At 48.2% G+C, this 19,949-nt stretch overlaps 1 protein-coding gene across 7 annotated transcripts in view; it reads left to right on the forward strand.

Moving 5' to 3' along the window:
• LOC103665715 (CMRF35-like molecule 1) overlaps nucleotides 1-19,916 on the forward strand; it is a 25,240-nt gene extending 5,324 nt beyond the window's left edge. For 2 of the 7 annotated variants that reach the window (XM_040640271.1, XM_040640272.1), the window contains exons 3-9: nucleotides 5,389-5,545; nucleotides 13,307-13,636; nucleotides 14,991-15,099; nucleotides 16,999-17,111; nucleotides 18,153-18,175; nucleotides 18,460-18,609; nucleotides 19,103-19,916. In XM_040640271.1, the coding sequence (XP_040496205.1) occupies nucleotides 5,503-5,545; nucleotides 13,307-13,636; nucleotides 14,991-15,099; nucleotides 16,999-17,111; nucleotides 18,153-18,175; nucleotides 18,460-18,609; nucleotides 19,103-19,258 (924 nt within the window). In that variant the 5' untranslated portion in view covers nucleotides 5,389-5,502 and the 3' untranslated portion in view covers nucleotides 19,259-19,916. Of the gene's footprint in view, nucleotides 1-5,363; nucleotides 5,546-13,306; nucleotides 13,637-14,990; nucleotides 15,100-16,998; nucleotides 17,198-18,152; nucleotides 18,176-18,459; nucleotides 18,610-19,102 lie in introns of those variants that run through there. The other 5 variants (XM_040640273.1, XM_008693735.2, XM_008693734.2 and 2 more) reach the window with 5 other exon arrangements.
• The last annotated feature ends 33 nt before the right edge of the window (nucleotides 19,917-19,949 follow it).

Below are 19,949 nucleotides of genomic sequence, written 5' to 3' on the forward strand. Positions count from 1 at the left end.
GCAAAGGGGAGTGTGAAAGGGAGAAGCAGGCTCCCCACTGAGCGGGAAGCCCAAGGCAGCTGATCCCAGGACCCTGAGATCATGACCTGAATTGAAGGCAGACGCTTAACCAACCGAGGCACCCAGGCGCCCCACTGGGGCATTCTGAAGAACAATTAACAGTATCTATCAAAGTTACAAATGCAAATTCCATGGACTCAACAGTTCTATGGTTTTACTTGCAAAATTTCACCAAGATGTGGGTACAAGGGTGTTCATGGTAGCATGTGTAAGAGCAAATAATTCAGCAGTTGGGGCTGCTTGAATAAACTGTAGACTGCCCATGCGATGGAATACTGTGGACCCGTGAAAGAATGAGGTAGGGGCGCCTGGCCGGCTCAGTTGGAGGAGCATGCGACTCTTGATCTCGGGGTCGTGAGTTCAAGTTGGATGTAGAGATTACTTAAAAAAAAGAGAGAGAGAGAATGAGGTAGATCTGTATGTGCTGTTTGGGAAAAATGATATTATGGAGTAAAAGAATAAGAGGCAGAGGGGCGCCTGGGTGGCACAGCAGTTAAGCGTCTGCCTTCGGCTCAGGGCGTGATCCCGGCATTCTGGGATCGAGCCCCACATCAGGCTCCTCCGCTATGAGCCTGTTTCTTCCTCTCCCACTCCCCCTGCTTGTGTTCCCTCTCTCGCTGGCTGTCTCTATCTCTGTCGAATAAATAAATTAAAAAAAAAAAAGAATAAGAGGCAGAGAGGTGTGCTTGTGTGCTGACTTACGTTGACTTCATTTGTGTATATGGTGATTGTGCACACACTTTTTTTTCAGGGAGGCAGCAGGGGCTGACTGTGGCTACCTTTGAGGTTCTGGGAATGAAGAGAAGACTTTTACTTGTTGCTTTATCTCTATTTCCTTCCTTCCTTCCTTCCTTCCTTCCTTCCTTCCTTCCTTCCTTCCTTCTATTCCTCTTCCTTCTTCTCTTCTTCTTCGTCTTCGTCTTCATCCTCATAACCTTCTCCTTCTTCAAAACATCGCTCGCAGTACCTTTTAAAAAACTGTTAACTGGGAGTATTTGAGAGTGGGCATCATGGGCCATGTTTTCTTTTTGTCCTCTTCTGTATTAAAAATCCCTAATAAGTGTAATAAACTGGTTGACGAAGTAAACTCATACATCCTTTACTTAACCTGGAATAAATTTCTTTTCTACAGAAAAGAGCAAAACGTTGGTTTTGGAGACACATACATACGTTAAACGGTGGTTGTCTCTGCATGGGGGGATCAGGAGTGATTTAAAATGCATTCTTTATGTTCATTTGTATTCCATTCTCCTTCTGTAATGAACACACATTCCTTTGTAATTCAGAAATATGTCTATGTATGTGTTGGGGAGGCACACCATGCTGGGTAACTCAGGTAAAAGCCAAGGGGAAGGCCAATGTCTAGCCTCATTTGTTGTTGAACAAACGCTTGATTTTATTTCTTCCAAATAAATCCAGCCCACGAAACAGGCTTAAAAAAAAATCAGGTCCTCTGGGCAGAGGGAGCCTGAATGGTAGGAATTTCACTTTGTTGATTTCAGCGAGAGTTACCTTAGGTTTCTGAGGGGCAGGTGGCAAAGCAGCCCACCCTCTGTCCTGAAAATCATAGAGCTCTTTCACCTCGTCCTTCCAGAGGGTTAACCCACTCTTTGGAGACCTGTCTTTTTCTCAAAAATAAACTTTGCCTCTGCCTGAGTGCCTGGATAAGAACTTGGCTGAGACTCAGTTTCCCATTCCATAGACTGCAGAAAAATGGCATTAGATCTGGAAAATGTTAAGGTTAGTGTTATCAGTGACTTGCTTTGCTAAACCAATTTCCAGTTCATGATAATACATTCTTCCATTCTGGGGGAACCTGTTTTAGAAATAGCCATGGAGCGGATACTCTGCTGACAGTCAGCTCAAGGATGCGCTGTCTTATTAACTCTTGGCTGTTAGGTTCCCTCTTCACTGTGAGCACTGAACAGGACCAAAGGGCAGCTGGCTTCTGTCTCAGCCTCTCTAGCAGGACGCTGGACTGTAGGCTTTACAAGCCAGACTCAGGGTTGAATCCTGGCTTTGCCAATTACTATTATGTGACTTTGGACAAGTTACTTGCTCTCTGAGCCTAGATTTATTTGCTTGAAAAATGGGAATAACATCGCCTTTCCTCTATATTTGTAGTGAGGATTTGATGTGATAGGTACTTAAAACTATATAAAATATGGAGCATAGCACATAGTGGGTAGAAAAGATGAAGTGTGGTTGGGTCCAAGTGAACTGAGTTCAGGACGGTTGCTGAGAACAATGATGGTACAGAGATCCTTAGTAGGGCTTACAGGGCCAGCGCAAGAATGACAATGCAGTGAAAATGATTCATTTGTGTATTCATTTTCCAACAATTATTTATTGAGCACCTCCTATGTGCCAGGTGTGATGTTAGCCGCTGGGGATACAGCCCTCATGGATCTTCTAATCCAGGGTGGAAGAGATCCAACAAAACCAGCCCTTTCAGGATCGGACCTCCTCCCCCCACGAATAGATTAAGTTCTGAAAATATTGCGGTTTGCAAGTCCAAAGTGATCAAGAGAAGTAGCTCGAACAAGTCTCTGTTCCTTGTAACCACGAGAACCGATCAATGCATCGACACACACGGGTCATACGCATGCATACACACTACATGTGTGCACACAAGTCACCATGGCACACACAGCGTGCACACACACACAACGTACATATGTGCACACACAGCACTAGCAGTACAACACACATATGTATACACAGCTCCCACACATGCCTACATACAAGCATGAACACACCACATACACGTTCATCCATGCATGCACACACATCCACGAGCACTCATATTCATGCATGAGCATGTGTGCATGTGCACACACACACACACACACACACACACACAGGTACTTTAGGGCAGGGGAACCTCAGATGATTCATCCAATCCTTTTTTTCACAGATGGGGTCATGGGAGCCCAGGGAGGGAGCTGACTAATGCAGAAGTCAATGGCCAAGCCAGCACTAGGGCCTCCAGTCGGTTTTTGAGGATACAGGGCCCCCAGAACAGCCTGACTTTGCTGTAGTCCCTGGAGGCACTTGTTTTGAGGAGCAGTCTTACCACCATTCAGAGACACTCAGATAATTCTGTTCGTGACTCAAAAGGGGATCCTCCTTGTGTTATAGGATTTTTATTCCCATAGTGCCAGCATTTCTTGGTCATGCCGCTTCGAAGAATGAAGAGGTCGACCAGATGGAGAGTGGTGGGCAGCAAGCCTGAGTTTATTGAGTGAGAGTACAAAGCTCCCAGAGAGGAAGGGGACCCAAGAGGGTTGCCATTTTGACATTCAAATCTTGGGTTTTTTTATAAGCTGTTTTGCAGATGTATCTTGGGCATCCTAAGTGGGGGCCCCTGTGGACTGGCCGCTAAGATGTGCCAGTCAGGGCTTTGGTCATGCACCCGTCTACCTATCCGGTGATTGTTCATGTGTTGGTCTTTTGGGCTGACATCTGGACACTAACTGCCTCAACTTGTGATAGTGACCAATGTTTTATGGTTCATCGTTTTGTTTCAGGATGTTTTGCAAAAGTCACTTCTGCAGAGGCTGGTAGACAGGATGCTGTTGTGGTCCTGTCTAAGCTGTAAAACAGGATGCTAGTATGGTTTTTGTCTTGGCTGTCCCGGCTCCCTATTTTCTTGTTGGAACCCTGGCCCTGACTACCTAATTGTCCAACTAACTCCGAACACGTGGGTAAGCTGGGCCCAGAGCAGAGGACCGGGCCACAGGCAAGACTTCGAGCAGCTCAGATGCTGGTCATTCCTTACCCCCTATGCCTAAGAAAGGAAAGTTTACCCACAACTCTCAAAACATCTGCCCCCTTGTTTTTCAGGGATGTCCCAACTTGCTTAACTCCTCGGTCATTTCCCCTGGAAGCCGAATAGTGTTCTTGTTTGCAGAAGCCAATGTCTCTCAGCATAACTGTATACAGTGCGGAGGATGGGCTTGTTGAACAGTTGGGACCGAGGGCTGACCGAGCCCTCACCCCGAATTGTTGATCTTACTTTATGGTCTGGAGATATGTAAAGTGGAAGTCTGTCTCTGGCCACATCCTGGAAAAGCTTGGCTTATCAGCTGTTGTGGTTTTTTTTTTTTTTTTGTGCAAATAAGCCTCCTGCACACCTACTCATTCCTGATTAGGGTGCGAGGGGCTTACGTCCCTCGTTGGGACTCACTCGCTTCTCCAGATGTCACAGGGTGTGTGTGACACTTAGCAAGAGTGACTCCAGGTGCAAACTATGAGAAAGGGCCCTATCTTTTTCCTAGCTCCTGTGCTCCACCCTGGGGCTTGTTGGGATCCTGATTGGGGGGGATGGGGGATGAGTACAAAGTTGTCAGAAAGAAGGAGTAAGACAGGCAAAGCTGGTGCTGACCTTCTTCCTCCTTCCATAGGTAGTTATTATAAGGTGGGGAGTGAGGAGTGAGGGGGTAATAACCATGAACAATGAGCAGGTTTCTTCAGGAAGGAGGCCCTGGTATAACCGACAAGTTTCTGGAGGATTCAGGCTGGTATCAATATCCACAGGCTCGGGGCGCCTGGGTGGCGCAGTCAGTAAGCGTCTGCCTTCTGCTCAGGGTGTGATCCCAGCTTTATGGGATCAAGCCCCACATGGGCTCCTCCGCTATGAGCCTGCTTCTTCCTCTCCCACTCCCCCTGCTTGTGTTCCCTCTCTCGCTGGCTGTCTCTCTCTGTCAAATAAATAAATAAAATCTTAAAAAAAAAATATCCATGGGCTCTTACTTGGTGGTCTGGGGCACAGCAATGATAATTCTAGTATGTTCTGAGGACAGAGGCCCCTCTCGCCCATTGGACCAGTAGGTCTCTGCTCACATAGCCTTATTCTATGAACCCCTTTCTTTGTAGTCTGGAGTTTGATACTCTCTACCTCCTTATTCCACTCTCTGGTCTAGAATCTCTCCTCTGGCTTTCAGGTGTTGGCCCAAGCTCCCCCACAGCTGAAATCCTGACCTTCTGGGCTTCCAAGGCTATACCTGAAATTCATGTGTCTGGTATTGTGTCCCTCAGCCTCTGCTCTCCAAGACCTCTGTGATGGAGCTGGGTTCCCTCCCCCCAGTCTTCCCACCAGAGGAGAAGGATTGAGTAAAAGCAAGCCATACCCATTGGGTCTGCGTCTGCAAATTTCCATAAGGCCTAGAAGGTGTGGCAAAGTCCTCTTTTTAGAGAACTCTTCCTGGCTGCAGACAGGAAGGTATTTCTCAAAAGCTTATTCATGATCACTAAGACTTGTTGCATTGCTCGTTGCTATGAGATTTCAACCCTTTTACCTCCTTCCTCTTTTCACTTATTCACCAGTGGGAAGTGGCTGAAGGAGGAAGTGCATGAGTGGGGAAAGCAGCAGGGTTGGAAGATGCCGGAGCTGAGTCAGAGTTGACTGGCTCCACCGAGGGGGGCTTGTGCGAAGACAGAATGTACCTGCTGGTGTTCTTCCTCCTCCTCTTCCAGCTTTCAGGTGAGCGGGGCCTGGGTCTGTACTGGAGATGAGCTTCTGGGGCGGGATGAAGTGGCTGGTGGGGGGAGGAGGGGGCCCAGCAAGGGGTCCTGCTGGGACGCAGGCTCCGTTTCTTTCTTTCCTTTTTTTTTTTTTTAAAGATTTTATTTATTTTATTCAACAGAGATAGAGACAGCCCACAAGAGAGGGAACACAAGCAGGGGGAGTGGGAGAGGAAGAAGCAGGCTCACAGCGGAGGAGCCTGATGTGGGGCTCGATCCCATAACGCCGGGATCATGCCCTGAGCCGAAGGCAGACGCTTAACCGTTGTGCTACCCAGGCGCCCCCAGGCTCCGTTTCTAAGCAGTTTCTCCAAGCAGTGTGTGTGTGTGAGTCATCCACCCCATTCCTCACCCTGCACAAGGCATAATTCCTGATCACCCAGGGGTTGATATTTCCAAATGGACTTAGACTGATGGGCCCTTCGGGTCTAAGAGAAGCAGAGGAGCCCTGGTTGCTCAGGAGAGCTGGTGAACGCTTGCTCCTGCACTGTCACCTTCGAGAATGCCTTATAAGGAAGGGAAGGAGCGAGGATGGAGGCGGCTTTGGAGGAAGGAAAGCAGGGAGTTTGCAGACAGGAAGGGAGACATGGTTCTAGGCATTTGGGGTAGAAGGAAAGAGTAGAAGTTGCTGACGGACCGAGATGGGGATGGTGGTGGAAGGAAACTAAGTTGATGGATACCATTTTGACTAAAAATTAAGGGGATTTTCTTGATCTGGAAATGCTGGAGGGCCACAGGGCTCGATTTTGGGCTTCTCTATCTAGAGCTATTCCCTCGTTGATCTCCTCTCCTCTCTTGGCTTAAATACCACATCTATACAGATGATGCCTGATGTCGTATCGTTAGCCTGGATATCACCCAGAATCTCTTAGTCAACTGCCCATTCAACTCTCCACTAAGATGTTGACATTTCAAATGTGACCTGAGCATATCTTCCCCCTCAAATTCCTTTCTCTCCCATCTTTGTGTTTGGTAACTCCGTCTTTTCTAGGTGCTCAGGCAAAACCTGAGGTCATTCATCTTTTCTCTCACATCCCATAATGATCCTTTGGAAATGCAAGTCAGATCCTGTCTTTCCTCTGGTCAAAACCCTCCAATGACCTCCTATCCTACTCAGAGTAAAAGCACAGAGTCCTTACAGAAGCTAAAAGGTGCACCACCTGGTTCTCTCACCTCATCACCTCCCTGATTGCCTCTTATACTGCTCCCTCGGCTCAACCTACTGGAGACAAAATGGCCTCTTAGATGTTCTTTGAACATGTTAGGTACACTCCTGCCTCAGGGCCTTTGCACTTGCTGTTCTCTCTGCCCAGATGCTCTTCTTCATAGGCTACAGGTTCCAGTCCATCATATCCTGCATGTCTTTGATTCTCACTGAGGCCTCCATTGATAAGAAACCTCATTAAAATAGCAATTCCCTTGCATTATTTTTCTCTGCTGTCTGACTCCTCCCTTACCCCACCTTGAGAGAACATAAACTTTAGGAAGGCAGGGATTTTTGCACATGCAAACATACCAGGTATAGATTAGACAAATAGTAAGTATTAGTTGAGAGAGTGAATGTGTCTCATGGAGAGGGGAAAATATGATTGCTGTACTCCTCATCTTTCTTTTTCATAGAACTGAACACTTGAGACTCTTGACATTAATTGTAGAGGACATGCATCGCTCATGAGCACGTAAGATGGTGCAGCTACTTTGGAAAACAAAGACATTTTGACATTCCTCAATGTGTGGTTACCACATGATCCAGCAATTCTACTCCTAGGCCCAAGAGAATTGAAAATATATGTCCATGTAAAAACCTGTATGCAAATGTTCATGGCAACGTTCTTCATAATCGTTAAAAACTGGAAACAACCTAAATGTACATCAACTGATGGATGCGTAAATAAAATGTGGCCTACCCATACAATGGAATATTATTCAGCCATAAGACAAATGAATACTGACACATGCTACAACACAGACCAACCCTGGAAACATGATGCTAAGTGAAAGGGTCCAGACACAAGAGGCCATCTATTGTATGATCCCATTCCCATGAAATATCCAAAATACCTAAATTCGTAGAGATGGAAAGTAGATCAGTGGTTGCCATGGACTGGGGGGAGGAGTAAGGGAGAGTGACTGCTAATGAGTAAGGGGTTTCTTTTCAGGGTGATAAAAAGAAATTGGGTGTGGTGATGGTTGCAGAGCTTTGTGAATGTCCTAAGAACTGCTGAGCTGTATACTTTAAAAGGGTGAATTGTATGGTATGGGAATCATATGTCAGTATGAACATAGTCAAGGAGCAGAGGGAAGAATCAGGAGCAGTAGAGTTCTCCTGGTAGAAATTCTCTGGGTAGCTTTAGGCATTGTGTGGCTCTGAGGCTCTGGAATAATGTGTTCACGGCAAGTGGACATCCCTTTACGACTTGTGAGTCTTTAACATGGTCGAATTTGATCATTCATTCCATCAGTCAGAGAAATGAAAATCATATGGGGACCTGGGTGGCTCAGTCTGTTAAGCATCTGCCTTTGGCATGGGTCATCATCTCAGGGTCCTGGGATCGAGCCCCACATCAGGCTCCCTGCTCAGCAGGGGGTCTGCTTCTCCCTCTCTCTCTGCCTCTCTCCCCATGCTTCTGCTCTCTATCTCTCTCAAGTAAATAAAATATTTAAAAAAAAAAAGAAAGAAAATCATATCTCCAAGAAGTGGTAGGTGCTGTGAGCAGAGCTGAGCTATGTGACCTGACATGCTGAGCCTCGGGGGGCCCGGGGGTGGCGCTGTGGATGGGAGGGTGCTGCAAGGAGCCTCTGGGAGGGGATGTCTGAGCAGAGGCCTGGAGGGCGAGAAGGAGCAGGCACTTAGAATCAGGGGCAGCTTTTCGGGCACAGGCAACGGTGAGCACAAGAGGCTATGATAAGGGACATGAGCCCGGCCTGCGCAGGCCTGAGGGTGCTTCAGAGCAGCCTGGGGGTGCCGATTGGGAGGATATCACTGTGTTTGGGGGAAAAGTCTTAGGGGAGGAAAGTGACATGTCCAGGACCACAAGGCCTGTAAAGACAAAGCTGGGGATGGGTCGTAGGAATGCAGAAGGCAGACTCTGGGTGAGCTGTTAAGCGCAAATCAGCAAGGCAGCGAATGCACATGAAGGACTACTTCTTTTTCCCCCTGACATCCGGAAACAGGGGAAGTTGGTGAGCAGATGTGAGCAGCGCTGGTGCACGTGTGTGTGCGTGCGCGTGCCTGCGCGTGACCAAGGCAGAGTGGGAACGTCAGTTGGAAGCCAGCAAGCACAGCTGTGTGCGAAGCAGGAACCTGGCCTGCACTGTGAACCGCTGTGCCCCCCCCCACTAGCCTCTCCCACTGAACTTCCCCTAACAAGCCCCCAATTTACCCTGCACCGCGTCTCACTTCTGAAGAGTTCATTGTTTTCAAGATACACGAGAAACACATACCAACCAGAGCTCCCACTGGACTTTACAGCTTTCACTTTCTGTGAGACAGGAAGAGATTCGTATCCCATATTTTTCAGAGAAAAATTAGCGGCTTTGTCCAAATTCAGCCTCACCATAAGTGGTGGCAGACAAGGACAAGACCCACGTGTGCCGGCCCAGACTGGAGACTGGGCTGGAGTTGGGGTCCAGACCTGTCCCTCACTGACGATGAGCCCATCACCTCCCCTTGGGGCTTAGCTTCTTCCTCATCTAGGATTACTCCCGATCGACTAGTCTGAGTAACCATACCCGCTGAAGATGCCTTTCCTCGGGGCTCAGGGCTGCCTCCTCCTCCTCCTCCTCCTCCTCCTTCTTTTTTTTTTTTTTTTTTGAAGATTTTATTTGTTTATCTGAGAGAGTGAGAGAAGGTGCACAAGCAGGGAAAGTGGCAGGCAGAGGGAGACGGAGAAGCAGATGCCTCACTGAGCAAGGAGCCCGATGCGGGACTCGATCCCAGGACCCTGAGATCATGACCTGAGCTGAAGGCAGATGCTTCACTGACAGAGCCACCCAGGCGCCCCATTAGGGCTGCCTTCTGTGTCAGACAGCAGGGCTGGTGCTCTGCTGAGGTTGGTGGGGAGTAAAGCCTTGGACAGACAGTTCCAAGAAGCGAGAGGAGCGGACAGTTCAAGAGTCGGGCCCAATGCCAGTGCTCGGGTGAGACGTGCTAATGCCACCCAGGAGTTTCCTAAGGCTGCCGGGACAAATTGTGACACACTTAGTGGCTTTAAACAACACAGATTTATAATGTTACGGTCTGGAAGTCAGAGTCTAAAAGGGTCACCAGGGCTGCGTTCCTTCTGGTGGCTTTGGGGCAGAATCATATTCCTGGACTTTTCCCTGGCCCGGAGGCTGCTGTGTCCTTGAAGTGTGGCCCCAACTTATCTTCAACGTCCTCTCTCCTTCTCTGCCTCTGACCCTCCTGCCTCCCTCTGGTAAGGACCTTTGTGATGATGTTGGGCCCACCCAGATACTCCAGGATAATCTCTCCATCTCAAGATCCTTAATTTAGTCACATCTACAAAGTCCCATTTTGCCCTGTGAGCTTTACCATATTTTACAGGTTCTGGGGATTAGGACACAGACATCCTTAGGAAGCCATTATTCTGCTCACCGCGCCACGGAACAGCCCTGTCCAGGCATTATTCCCACCCCCCCCGCCATCATTTTGAAAGTAATAAATGCTCATTGTTGATATTTAGGAAACTACAGAAAAAAAGGAAGAGTTAGAAAAAATAAAAAACCTTATGTCCCTTATCTTAATGCCCAAGGCAACCTGATGTTAATTTAATATTTTTACTTCTTTCCTTTTAATCTTTTCTTCTATGTATATTTTATTTTATTTTAAAGATTTTATTTATTTATTTGACAGAGATAGAGACAGCCAGCGAGAGAGGGAACACAAGCAGGGGGAGTGAGAGAGGAAGAAGCAGGCTCACAGCAGAGGAGCCTGATGTGGGGCTCGATCCCATAACGCCGGGATCACGCCCTGAGCCGAAGGCAGACGCTTAACCGCTGTGCCACCCAGGCGCCCCTTCTTTGTATATTTTAAAAGTTAGTTGAGATTGTGCTGTATATGATGTTTAAAAAAAATGTTTTCACTTCATATGAGGATTTTCCCCAGAATTAACAGTATTTCTAAGCATAATTACCAGTGTCTGCAATATATTTCTTTGTCTATTTCCCTAATCGATGGACGTGAACCTTGTTTCCTTTATTTTTGCTCTCTAAATAATAATGTAATGAATCGTGGTGCATATGTTTTTGTTAGCTTCTCTGATTATTTCCCGAGGACCAAATCCTAGACATATAATTACTGGAGCAAAGGGCATGATTATTTTGATACATAATTGCCACATCGCTTTCAGTAATGATGGGACCCGTTACATCCCTACCAGCAGGTTCTCCGCGTGTCCGTGCCACGTCACCCATGTCAGCGATATGGTAGTCACAAAAACTTGGTTGGCTTCATATGTGAAAATGACATCACTTTAAAATATTTTCATTTACTAGATTATTTAAATGGAACACTTCCAATTTTACCAGCCACGTGAATTTCCTCTTTGTGACTTGCCTTTTCTTGCCCCTTGCCAGTTTTCTAAATGGAATGTTAATGTTCATCTTTTATACGCTCTTTCAAAAAAAGGATTATGAATCCTTTTCTATGTTATTTGTTGTAAATATTTCTTGCAGTCTGTTCTTTGCCTCCATTCAGTCTTTTTTGTTGGTATATCCAAGTGTTACATTTATATACAAATTCACTGACTCTTGCGCGATGTCCTCCATGAATTTTTAAACTTAGAAACTGCTCCTTTCATTGAGAGATGTTATAAAGGCTCACTTCTGTGTTCTTCTAGTTTAAGAAGTGATTTGCTATTTTATGTTGACTTTCTTAATCTCCCTGAGTTTACCTGGGTGGAGCACGGGGAGAGGTGACAGGACCCAGCAATGCTTGTAGGAAACCCTTCCCCTCCCCACTTGTCTTTTTAGAGTCCTATGGTATGCTATACTCCAGAGAACTGAAAACATATCTCCATGCAAATACCGGTAGTACATACATGTTCACGGCAGCATGCTTCACAATAGCCAAAAAGTGAAAACAACCCATATATCATCCACTGACGAATGGATAACAAAATGTGACCTGTCCTTACCGTGGAACGAAGTACCCACACGCGCTACAATGGGGATGAACCTTACAAACATTACGTGAAGTGAGTGAAGCCAGATATAGAGGCCATACATTGTATGACTACGTGTACATGAAACGTAGATTTCAGAATAAAGAAATCTATAGACAGGACATAGGTTAGTGGGGGAGCGAATCAGGGGTACAGGGTTTCTTTTGAGGTGACGAAAATGTTCTGGAATTAGAAGTGATGGCTGCACAGCTCTGTGAATAGCCTAAAAACCCCAGAGTATATGCTTTAGAATGAAGAGTAAAATTATGATATGTGAATTATATCTCAATTTTTAAAAATGGACAAAAGTAAATTCTTAGCCTTAAACACACTTTAATTCATTTTAGAAAGGAAGAAAATTATCACTGTCTTTAACTTAGCAAATTGGAAGAGCACAAGTAGTAATCTTGAGGAAAGAAGAGGAATAAAACCACACATATGAGAAATTAATAACAGGAAATAAAAACAATAAAAACTAATCTCAAAAGTGGTTTAATGCAGGAAAAAAACAAGGAGGAGGGGAGGAGAAACAGAAGGAGGACATCCCTCAGCAGGTGTAATCCACACCGATCATAGATGCATGTGGTCAGAACTTGTAATAATTACAGATACGGACATTTTAATTATAAAAGAATACTTTCTAAATGCAGGAATTTATGCTAATAATACACACTCCATGAAATAGGTTAACTTTCTGGGAAAAACAAACCAAAACAATAGAACGGATTCAAAAACCGTCAAAGAATTTGAATAGTCAATATTCAGGGGGAAAACAATTTCCAGTAATCAAAGTATTTGTCCCAATAATGAATTTGCCAGATAGTTTTGTAGATAATTTCTTAGGATTCTAAAGACACAGAAATTCCTTTGCTTTATTTAGGTACTGATCTCAGCACGTGGAAAAGATGGGACTCTGCCAGATTAATTGTGTGAAAGGAGCATCTCATATCAAACCTCAGCAGACAGCACAAAGAAAATTCCAGAAAAGAGCCTTCCTTAGGACTATAGAGCTGGAGCTGATGCTGATAGCTAGGGTCAGCTGGCAGTTGGGGTTTGCGTGGCCACGCTCCACTGCTGGTGTGGATGTTTCGAATGAAGCAAGTGTTTTAAAATTGAGAGGTTCCATACAAAATCTGGATTCCTGGCTACTCTAAAAAAATGAAAAGATCTGAAACCACAGAGCCTACAGCTTGCATGAGGACAATGGGCTGAAGTGGACCGGGGCCATGCCTTCCCTTGGGTCATTTGCTCTCCAGATGACGTTGGCCATGGGGATGGGGAGGGGTGGATTATTAGAAGCTGTCATTGCTCAGTGTGGATGTTTTTGTTTCTCTGAGATGTACAGCTGTGCTCTTCGGTAATTTCTGTGGTGGCTTTGACCCAGTGGAGTTTTGAATGACAAAGGTCTGTCTTGTGGAAGGTGTATTCCTTCTTTGACTGTTATTCAACTCATCAGGCTCTTGGGTTTATTGGGGCTATTTGTGATGTAGGAGGCTGTGGCTCTGCCCTCGGGGGTGGGGTGGGGTGTGACAGGCACATGGGTTTGTGTTTTCCAGGCTCAGCTGATATCATGGGTCCAGAAGCAGTCAGAGGCCCAGTTGGGGGCTCACTGACTGTGCAGTGTCGCTATGGACCCAAGTGGAAGGCCTACAGTAAGTGGTGGTGTCGAGGAGCCCAGTGGTCAAGCTGCCGTATCCTCATTCAAACCATTGGGTCAGAGCAGGAAGTGAAGAGTGACCGAATGTCCATCAAGGACAATCAGAAATCATTCACGTTCACTGTGACCATGGAGGAGCTCAGGCGGAACGATGCAGACACTTACTGGTGTGGGATTGAGAGAAGTGGAACTGACCTTGGGGCCAAAGTTAAAGTGACCATTGACCCAGGTAAGAATACATGTGTGTGTGGAGGTGCCTCTTAAGAACCTGCTCTGTGATGGTCCCTGAGGTTCCTCTCCAATGACTTAGGTCCACTCAGAGTGAACTGTCACACAGGGGGGTTGAGTCCTGAGTTCTTCTAGGACCCCAACTGATCCCTTGGATTGGGAGGGACAGGGCTTCTTTTAGATGCTCTCATGGCTCCTGGTACCTCCTCTAGGATAGATCCAGCCTTTCTGGGCACGTGTTTCTCTGCACAGCACAATGCCTGAGACTATTGTCCATAGAGATCAAGGTGATGGTCCCAGTTTCAGTTCATAGACCAAAGAGACCTTCTTCCGTGTGACCTAGAGATCTGAATTCCTGCCACTGCTTTCCTGGACCTCTGGTGCCCACGTGTCCCTGCTCGTTCTGGAATTTGGGGCCGGGACTTCATAGCGGCTATTCCCACCCCCTGTTCCATACCCAGTCCCAGAGGGAAGAGGCCCAGCGCAGTGGGGGTGCTGTGGTTGATTTCTGAGGTCCACAAAGGCCTCCCCAGTCAAAAGGGTGCATTTCTGGTGCCTGAAATCTCATTAAAAGGCATATACACATTTGGGCTTAATGATGCTCTTCATAAGTACTTCTAGAATGCAAACACTCCTGGGATGGGCAGCTCAGAGGTCCCACTGCCTTGGTTTGAATGAGTTGGTCTGTTGGGCTCTGCTTCTCTGACCCCCAGACAGGTAACACCAGCTCCCAGGGCGCTTGTGGCAAGGGGACAGCACGGAGTCCGCAGAGCCCCCATCCTGCCTGAACCTCTGAGGCGTGTTACTGTTGGCAAAGTGCAGCACATTCACTGTCTCACTGAATCCGGAAAATGTTCCTGAGATATGACTCTCTTCACTGCAGAAGCTTAATAACTTGCCCAAAGTAAAGGCTCTTCCTGAACATTATGAGTTTGTTCACAGGTGGTCCTGACCTTAGAAGTCACAGATCTTGGGAGTGTTAGCCACCGGGCCAGCCCCCCTCCTTCTGCTCCTGTCCTTTCTGGATAAATGAGACTGGGGGAGGCATTGGCAGAGAACTTGTCATAAGCAGGGAGAGGGTTTCAAGTCTAGCTGAACTCCAGCTGCCTTTGCCCTGCGGTAACATTAGGCCCCCTCTAATCCTTCCAGGGCCTGCTCGACATCCTCCCTGAACTTGTACCCAGTCCTCCCTGCCTCTGAGGCTGAGTCTCCTAGTGGCCAGGGAGATAGGAGCAGTCCAGGCTATAGGCCCTTCCCATGGCCCAGCTCCAGGCTCCCCCCAGGCTCAAAGCCACGTGCAGGGCTGAGGGCGGGTTAGCAGGCTGAATAGTGTATAATGTGGTCTGTATGCCTAGCACCAACTACAGTATCAACCACCATCACCACCACCTCAACCACCATGTCCACAGAGCCAGCAGAGACCAAAGGCCCCCCGACTGAGACCAGCCACCACTCCCGTGGCAGGTAAGCCAGCTCTGGTACACTGTTTCCTGTGGTCTACTTGGCCCAAATTCCTCCAATGGGGGGATGCTTTGCAGTCCCAGGGGCCAGCCAGAGCTTGTCCCTAGACCCTTTGCCTCCTTTGAGAGGGCGAGGATGCCAGGGGCTCTTCCCACTTGCTATCAGACCCCACAGTGTCCTTGGAGCCCCCCAGATTCTTCCTCCTGGAGCACTGGTGCATTCATTCTTCTCTCTTGTTTTTCCTGAGTTAGCTTCTGCATGGCCAGCCCCTTGTTGAGCTCTGGAGGCAATAGACATGGAGCTTCCCCCCAGGAGCTCAGAGTGCAGGGTGGGAGACTGATGAGCAGACAGTCAGTGCAGATGGCGTGGCCAGTGTGTGTGTGTGTGGGCACCAGCACCATAGGGCCACAGGGACGGTTCTTGGTCCAAATACCAGGAGAACAGGGAGGGCTTGGGGACACCCTGTTTCCCCTAATTACCGTTATGGCAAGAGCAGCAGTACCGACAGTTTGCCTCATCTCGAGAGCACCTGCCAGTTCACAGAGGGCTTTTCTGTCCATTGTCTGTTAATCCTTGGACCCTGCTCCATGAGGCGAGCAGGCACATACAATTGCCCATTTTATAGAGGAAGAAACTGAGTCTCTCTCATGCTTCTTAGCACTCTGTCCAGCCAATGCAGCTGAAGTGGCTTTTTGGAAGCTGAGAGGCCTCTTTCCATCTCCTCCTTGGCCGCCTTGACTTTCTTTCTAGACCTTCCGTGATCTTCTTTTGCTGGACCTTCTTGTAGAATCTGGTTGGGAGGTCCCCAATTCTTCTATCCCCTTTCCCATTTGCCCTCTGTTTCAAAAGTTTCTTTTTACTAACCTGCTTTTAGTGAGTAATACTTAAGGAGTTTCCTCTTTTTATGAATCAAAGCTGTATGTCAGTATCAGTTAGGGTCTTTGATCAGCCTGAGATGGATTCATTCATTCATTCATTCATTCATTCAACAAATAATTATTGAGCCCCACTCCTGCCTATCACTGTCTTGGGGAATACAAGAGGATACTAGGATGAACAGAATGATCAAGCTGTCTGTCCTCCAGGTACTTACAATTGAGAGATAAATAATGTGCCAGATAGAGTTAATTACTTCATTGATTGATGAGTTTATTCTACAGATTCTGTGACTAGTGATGAATAAGAGATAGTCTTTGAATTAAATTCAGGCTCAGGCTGCCTTAACACCACATCCCAGGCCACTTCAGGAACAGATGTTTATTTACACACAGTCTGGAGGCCAGAAGCTGAGATCAAGGTGTCGGCACGGTTGGTTCCTTCTTGGGGCTTATAGGGAGAATGCGGTGGCTGCTGGCCATCTTTGGCACACCTTGCCTTGTGGCACCGTGACCCCAATTTCTGCCTCTATTGTCACATGGCCTTCTTCCTGTGCGTAGCTGCGTGAAGCTAAATTTCCCTCTTGTAAGGACGCCAGCCATTGGATTAGGACCCCTCCCAATCCAGTAGGACCTCATCTTAACTTGATTATATCTGCAAAGATCTTATTTCCAAATAGGTCACCTTCACAGGTTCTGAATGAACATGGTTGTGGGGGTGGGGGACACTTTTTAACCCAGTACAGCAAGGGCAAATGTAGAAGCAGAGAGAACTTTCCAGAGCCTGTTGCCATGCAATTTCCATTAGGTGTCTAGACCCACAGAAACCTTGCGGAACCCTCCTCTCCTTTAAATTTTTTTTTTTTTACCATCTCTGAGGGCACCAAAGAGTGGGGTTCCCAGGCTAGAAACCCCAGGCTTGTAGGTCAAAAGCCATGTGGCCCTCCCCGCTACCAGGTGGCTGGGGTGTGGCCCGGAAGCAGGAGGTGGGCCCGGGTGCTGCATGGTGTTCTTTTATTGTTTCCAGCACTAACTCCCTGAAGCTCAGCATCCTGATTCCCCTCATCTTGGCTGTGTTGCTGCTTCTCCTGGTGACGGCCTCACTCCTGGCTTTGAGAAAGATGAAGCGGCAGAAGAGAGGTGATCAGATACAGCTGACGCTGCGCTGGGGCTGGGCTGGGTGGCAGCGTGGGGCTGGTGGCTGGCTCTGCTTCCACATTCTCATGGTAAATGCACCCCCTCCTCAGAACTCACTAGGGCCTAAGCTCTTTTGGGGCTCTCTCCAGCACCCCTCCCCCGCTGCAGCCTGGAGACTCTGGTAGTCAAGGAGGGGGGGGGGCTCATTCTTGCTTATCACGTTTCCTCCCCAGTGTATGTCTGCGACCTAAGTTCTAAGTACTTTCTGCATTCCTCAATATCTAGGCTTTTGAAACTAAAAACCAGGAGAAAAGAACTTCTTATTTCTGTGTTGTCTCTAAAATTGGGGGGTGGGTGGGCAGAGAGAAACAGGAACCACAAGCACTTGAAAGCTGGTCCATAAGATGCTGACCCAGCTTGTGCACCTCACTCAGACGGCAGCCTGGTGGGGACACTCATGTGCTAGGATTGGCCAGGCACCAGCGATGCAAGGAGGGGACAGGCTCAGCTGCCTGACAGCCCACAGCCCACCTGAAGAGTAACTGGAATTCTGGGGACAAAGGCGATGAGACAGATATAAATCAAGTGCCATGGAGCCGGGGAGGGAGGGATTCAGCACCCTGGGCAGCTGGGAAGGCAGGTGCGACTTTGAGTTGACTCCTGAATGACCAAATCGGTAGAGAAATGGGGGCATTCCAGGCAGAACTTCTGACAGAAGTTAGTCTGAGCCTGCAATTGCACAGAAGGAAACTTAACCCCAGGGATGCTGATTGGTGGCAGGGCCACCCGATCAGCTAATTGCCCTTCTGTGATGTGGGGGAGATGGGCGAGGTCTCCTTATTTCTCAGGTGGAGAACTGGAAGCTCAGAGAGGTGAAGTGACCAATGTCACAGAGTGTGTCACCTGAGGAGTCAGAACCAGGTCTCATCTCTCTGACTCTGGAGCGTAATTCACCTCTTTTCTTCCAGATTTCTCTTCCCCAGACCTGGGAGCCCTGCGAGTCTAGGGATGGGCTTTCTAATTCTGATTGTTTTTGTCTTTTAGCTGCTGGGACATCCCCAGAGCAGGTAAGAGAGTCCCCGAGGTCAGACCAGAGAATCCAGACAGCTCCTTTCTCTCTGTCCTCATTTTCCTTCTCCCAGGAGCACTGAGGTCCAAACGTATCAGACAAACTATGTGCCCAAGTGTCTGTGTGCTTACGGCCCAGTTGCAGGGCATGGGAGGATGGGGGGTGGTTGATGGAAACAGCCAGAATGGGGGAGAGCTGGAAGGGGGCAGGTGTGGGGGTTGCAGAGGAAGCTGGGAGGGTCTGTGTCCCTCCAGGGAAGAGGACCTGGGCTTTCTTTCCAAGGTGCTCCAGCCCCCGGAGGGGGACCTCTGCTATGCAAATCTGGCCCTGCAGTCAACCAGCACCTCCCACGACCCCTCCCAGAGGAAGGCCTGCACAAAGCCCACCTCCTCTGCCCTGGATGATCAGTGGGAAGTGGAATACATCACCATGGTGTGTACTTGGTGGGGCTATTGTGGGGCTTGGAACCAGATCTGCCATTGCCCCCACTTTGAGGATGGGCTTTCTCCAGCCTGGGGGGTCACAGAGGAGGAGGAGCCAGTGCTGGGCCAAGCCACAGCCATTGAAAGACTTGCCTGTGCAACTCCCCCAGACTTTGGCCTTTCGGAAGTGTCTCCATAGCAGGCCTCAGCCCTGGGGGACTCAGAGTCCCATCAGGCATGGCCCTTATGTTTGGCAGTGGAGACCTGGACAGGTGTGGAATTCCATGTGAAGTGTGCTGCCCCAGTGTGGAGTTGAGGGAGGGTCTTCTGCTGGGGCTGGAGCTCCGAGAGCTGGCAGAGTGACGGGGGCGGGAGCTGGAAGGTGTGGGAGTAGCCTTCAGAAGCTGTGAAGGCCCTGTGCCCCCACCTCATCCAAGGCCTCTTCCTTCCATGGGCAAAGCCTCTTGCCTGCCTCTCTGACCCCTTGGGCATCTTTATTACAGGCCCCTATCCCGAAGGAGGACATTTCCTACGCGGCTCTGTCTTTGGAGCTTTTGAATCAGGAGCCAACCTACTGCAACATGAACTACCACGTTGCCCGTGTTCCCAGCAGGAGCCACGAGGAGTCCATGGAATACAGCAGCATTAGGAGATCTTAGCCTGAGCTCCAGGCTCCCTCTCCAACCTCTCACAAGGCCTGTGAGCATGTTTCTGCTCTGTCTGCTTTCTGCCCCCAGTCATCTCATAGGGACCCACAGTGACCGAAGCCTCGACCTGGTCTCAGGGGGCTTTTGGGAGGTAGATGGTGGTCTCTTTACATCCCTTTATCTCCCATATAGCTTGGGAGGGGGTTGGGGATATGCTCTGGAGCTGCCAAGGGAGTAATAATGATAATGATACTACTAATAATTAACCTTTATTTATTGCTTACCATGTGTGGTGGGCTGAATAATGGCCCCCAAAGTTATCTGCGTCCCAATCCCTAGAACCTGTGAATATGGCAAAAGGAGCCATGTGAGTGTACGGAGTTGAGGATTTTGAGATGGGGAGAGTATTCTGGATTCTCCAGGTGAGCCCTAAATGTAATCACAAGGGTCCTTGTAAGAAGGAGGCAAGAAGGTCACAAGAGGAGAAGGAAGCCGATGACAGACGCAGAGGTTGGAGTGATGTGGCCAGAAAAGGCAAGCGATGGGTTGTTTCCTGGAGGGTCTAGAAGAAACCAGCCCTGCCAACACCCTGACTTTAGTCCAGTGAAACAGATTTTGTCCTTCTGGCCTCCGGAATTGTAGGAGAATAAACTGATGTTGTGTTAATGAAGCCAGTAACCGTGTGTTTGTTACGGCATCAACA

This window comes from Ursus maritimus, unplaced genomic scaffold, assembly GCF_017311325.1.
Source record: "Ursus maritimus isolate PB19 unplaced genomic scaffold, ASM1731132v1 scaffold_24, whole genome shotgun sequence".
NCBI classification, from domain to species: domain Eukaryota; kingdom Metazoa; phylum Chordata; class Mammalia; order Carnivora; family Ursidae; genus Ursus; species Ursus maritimus.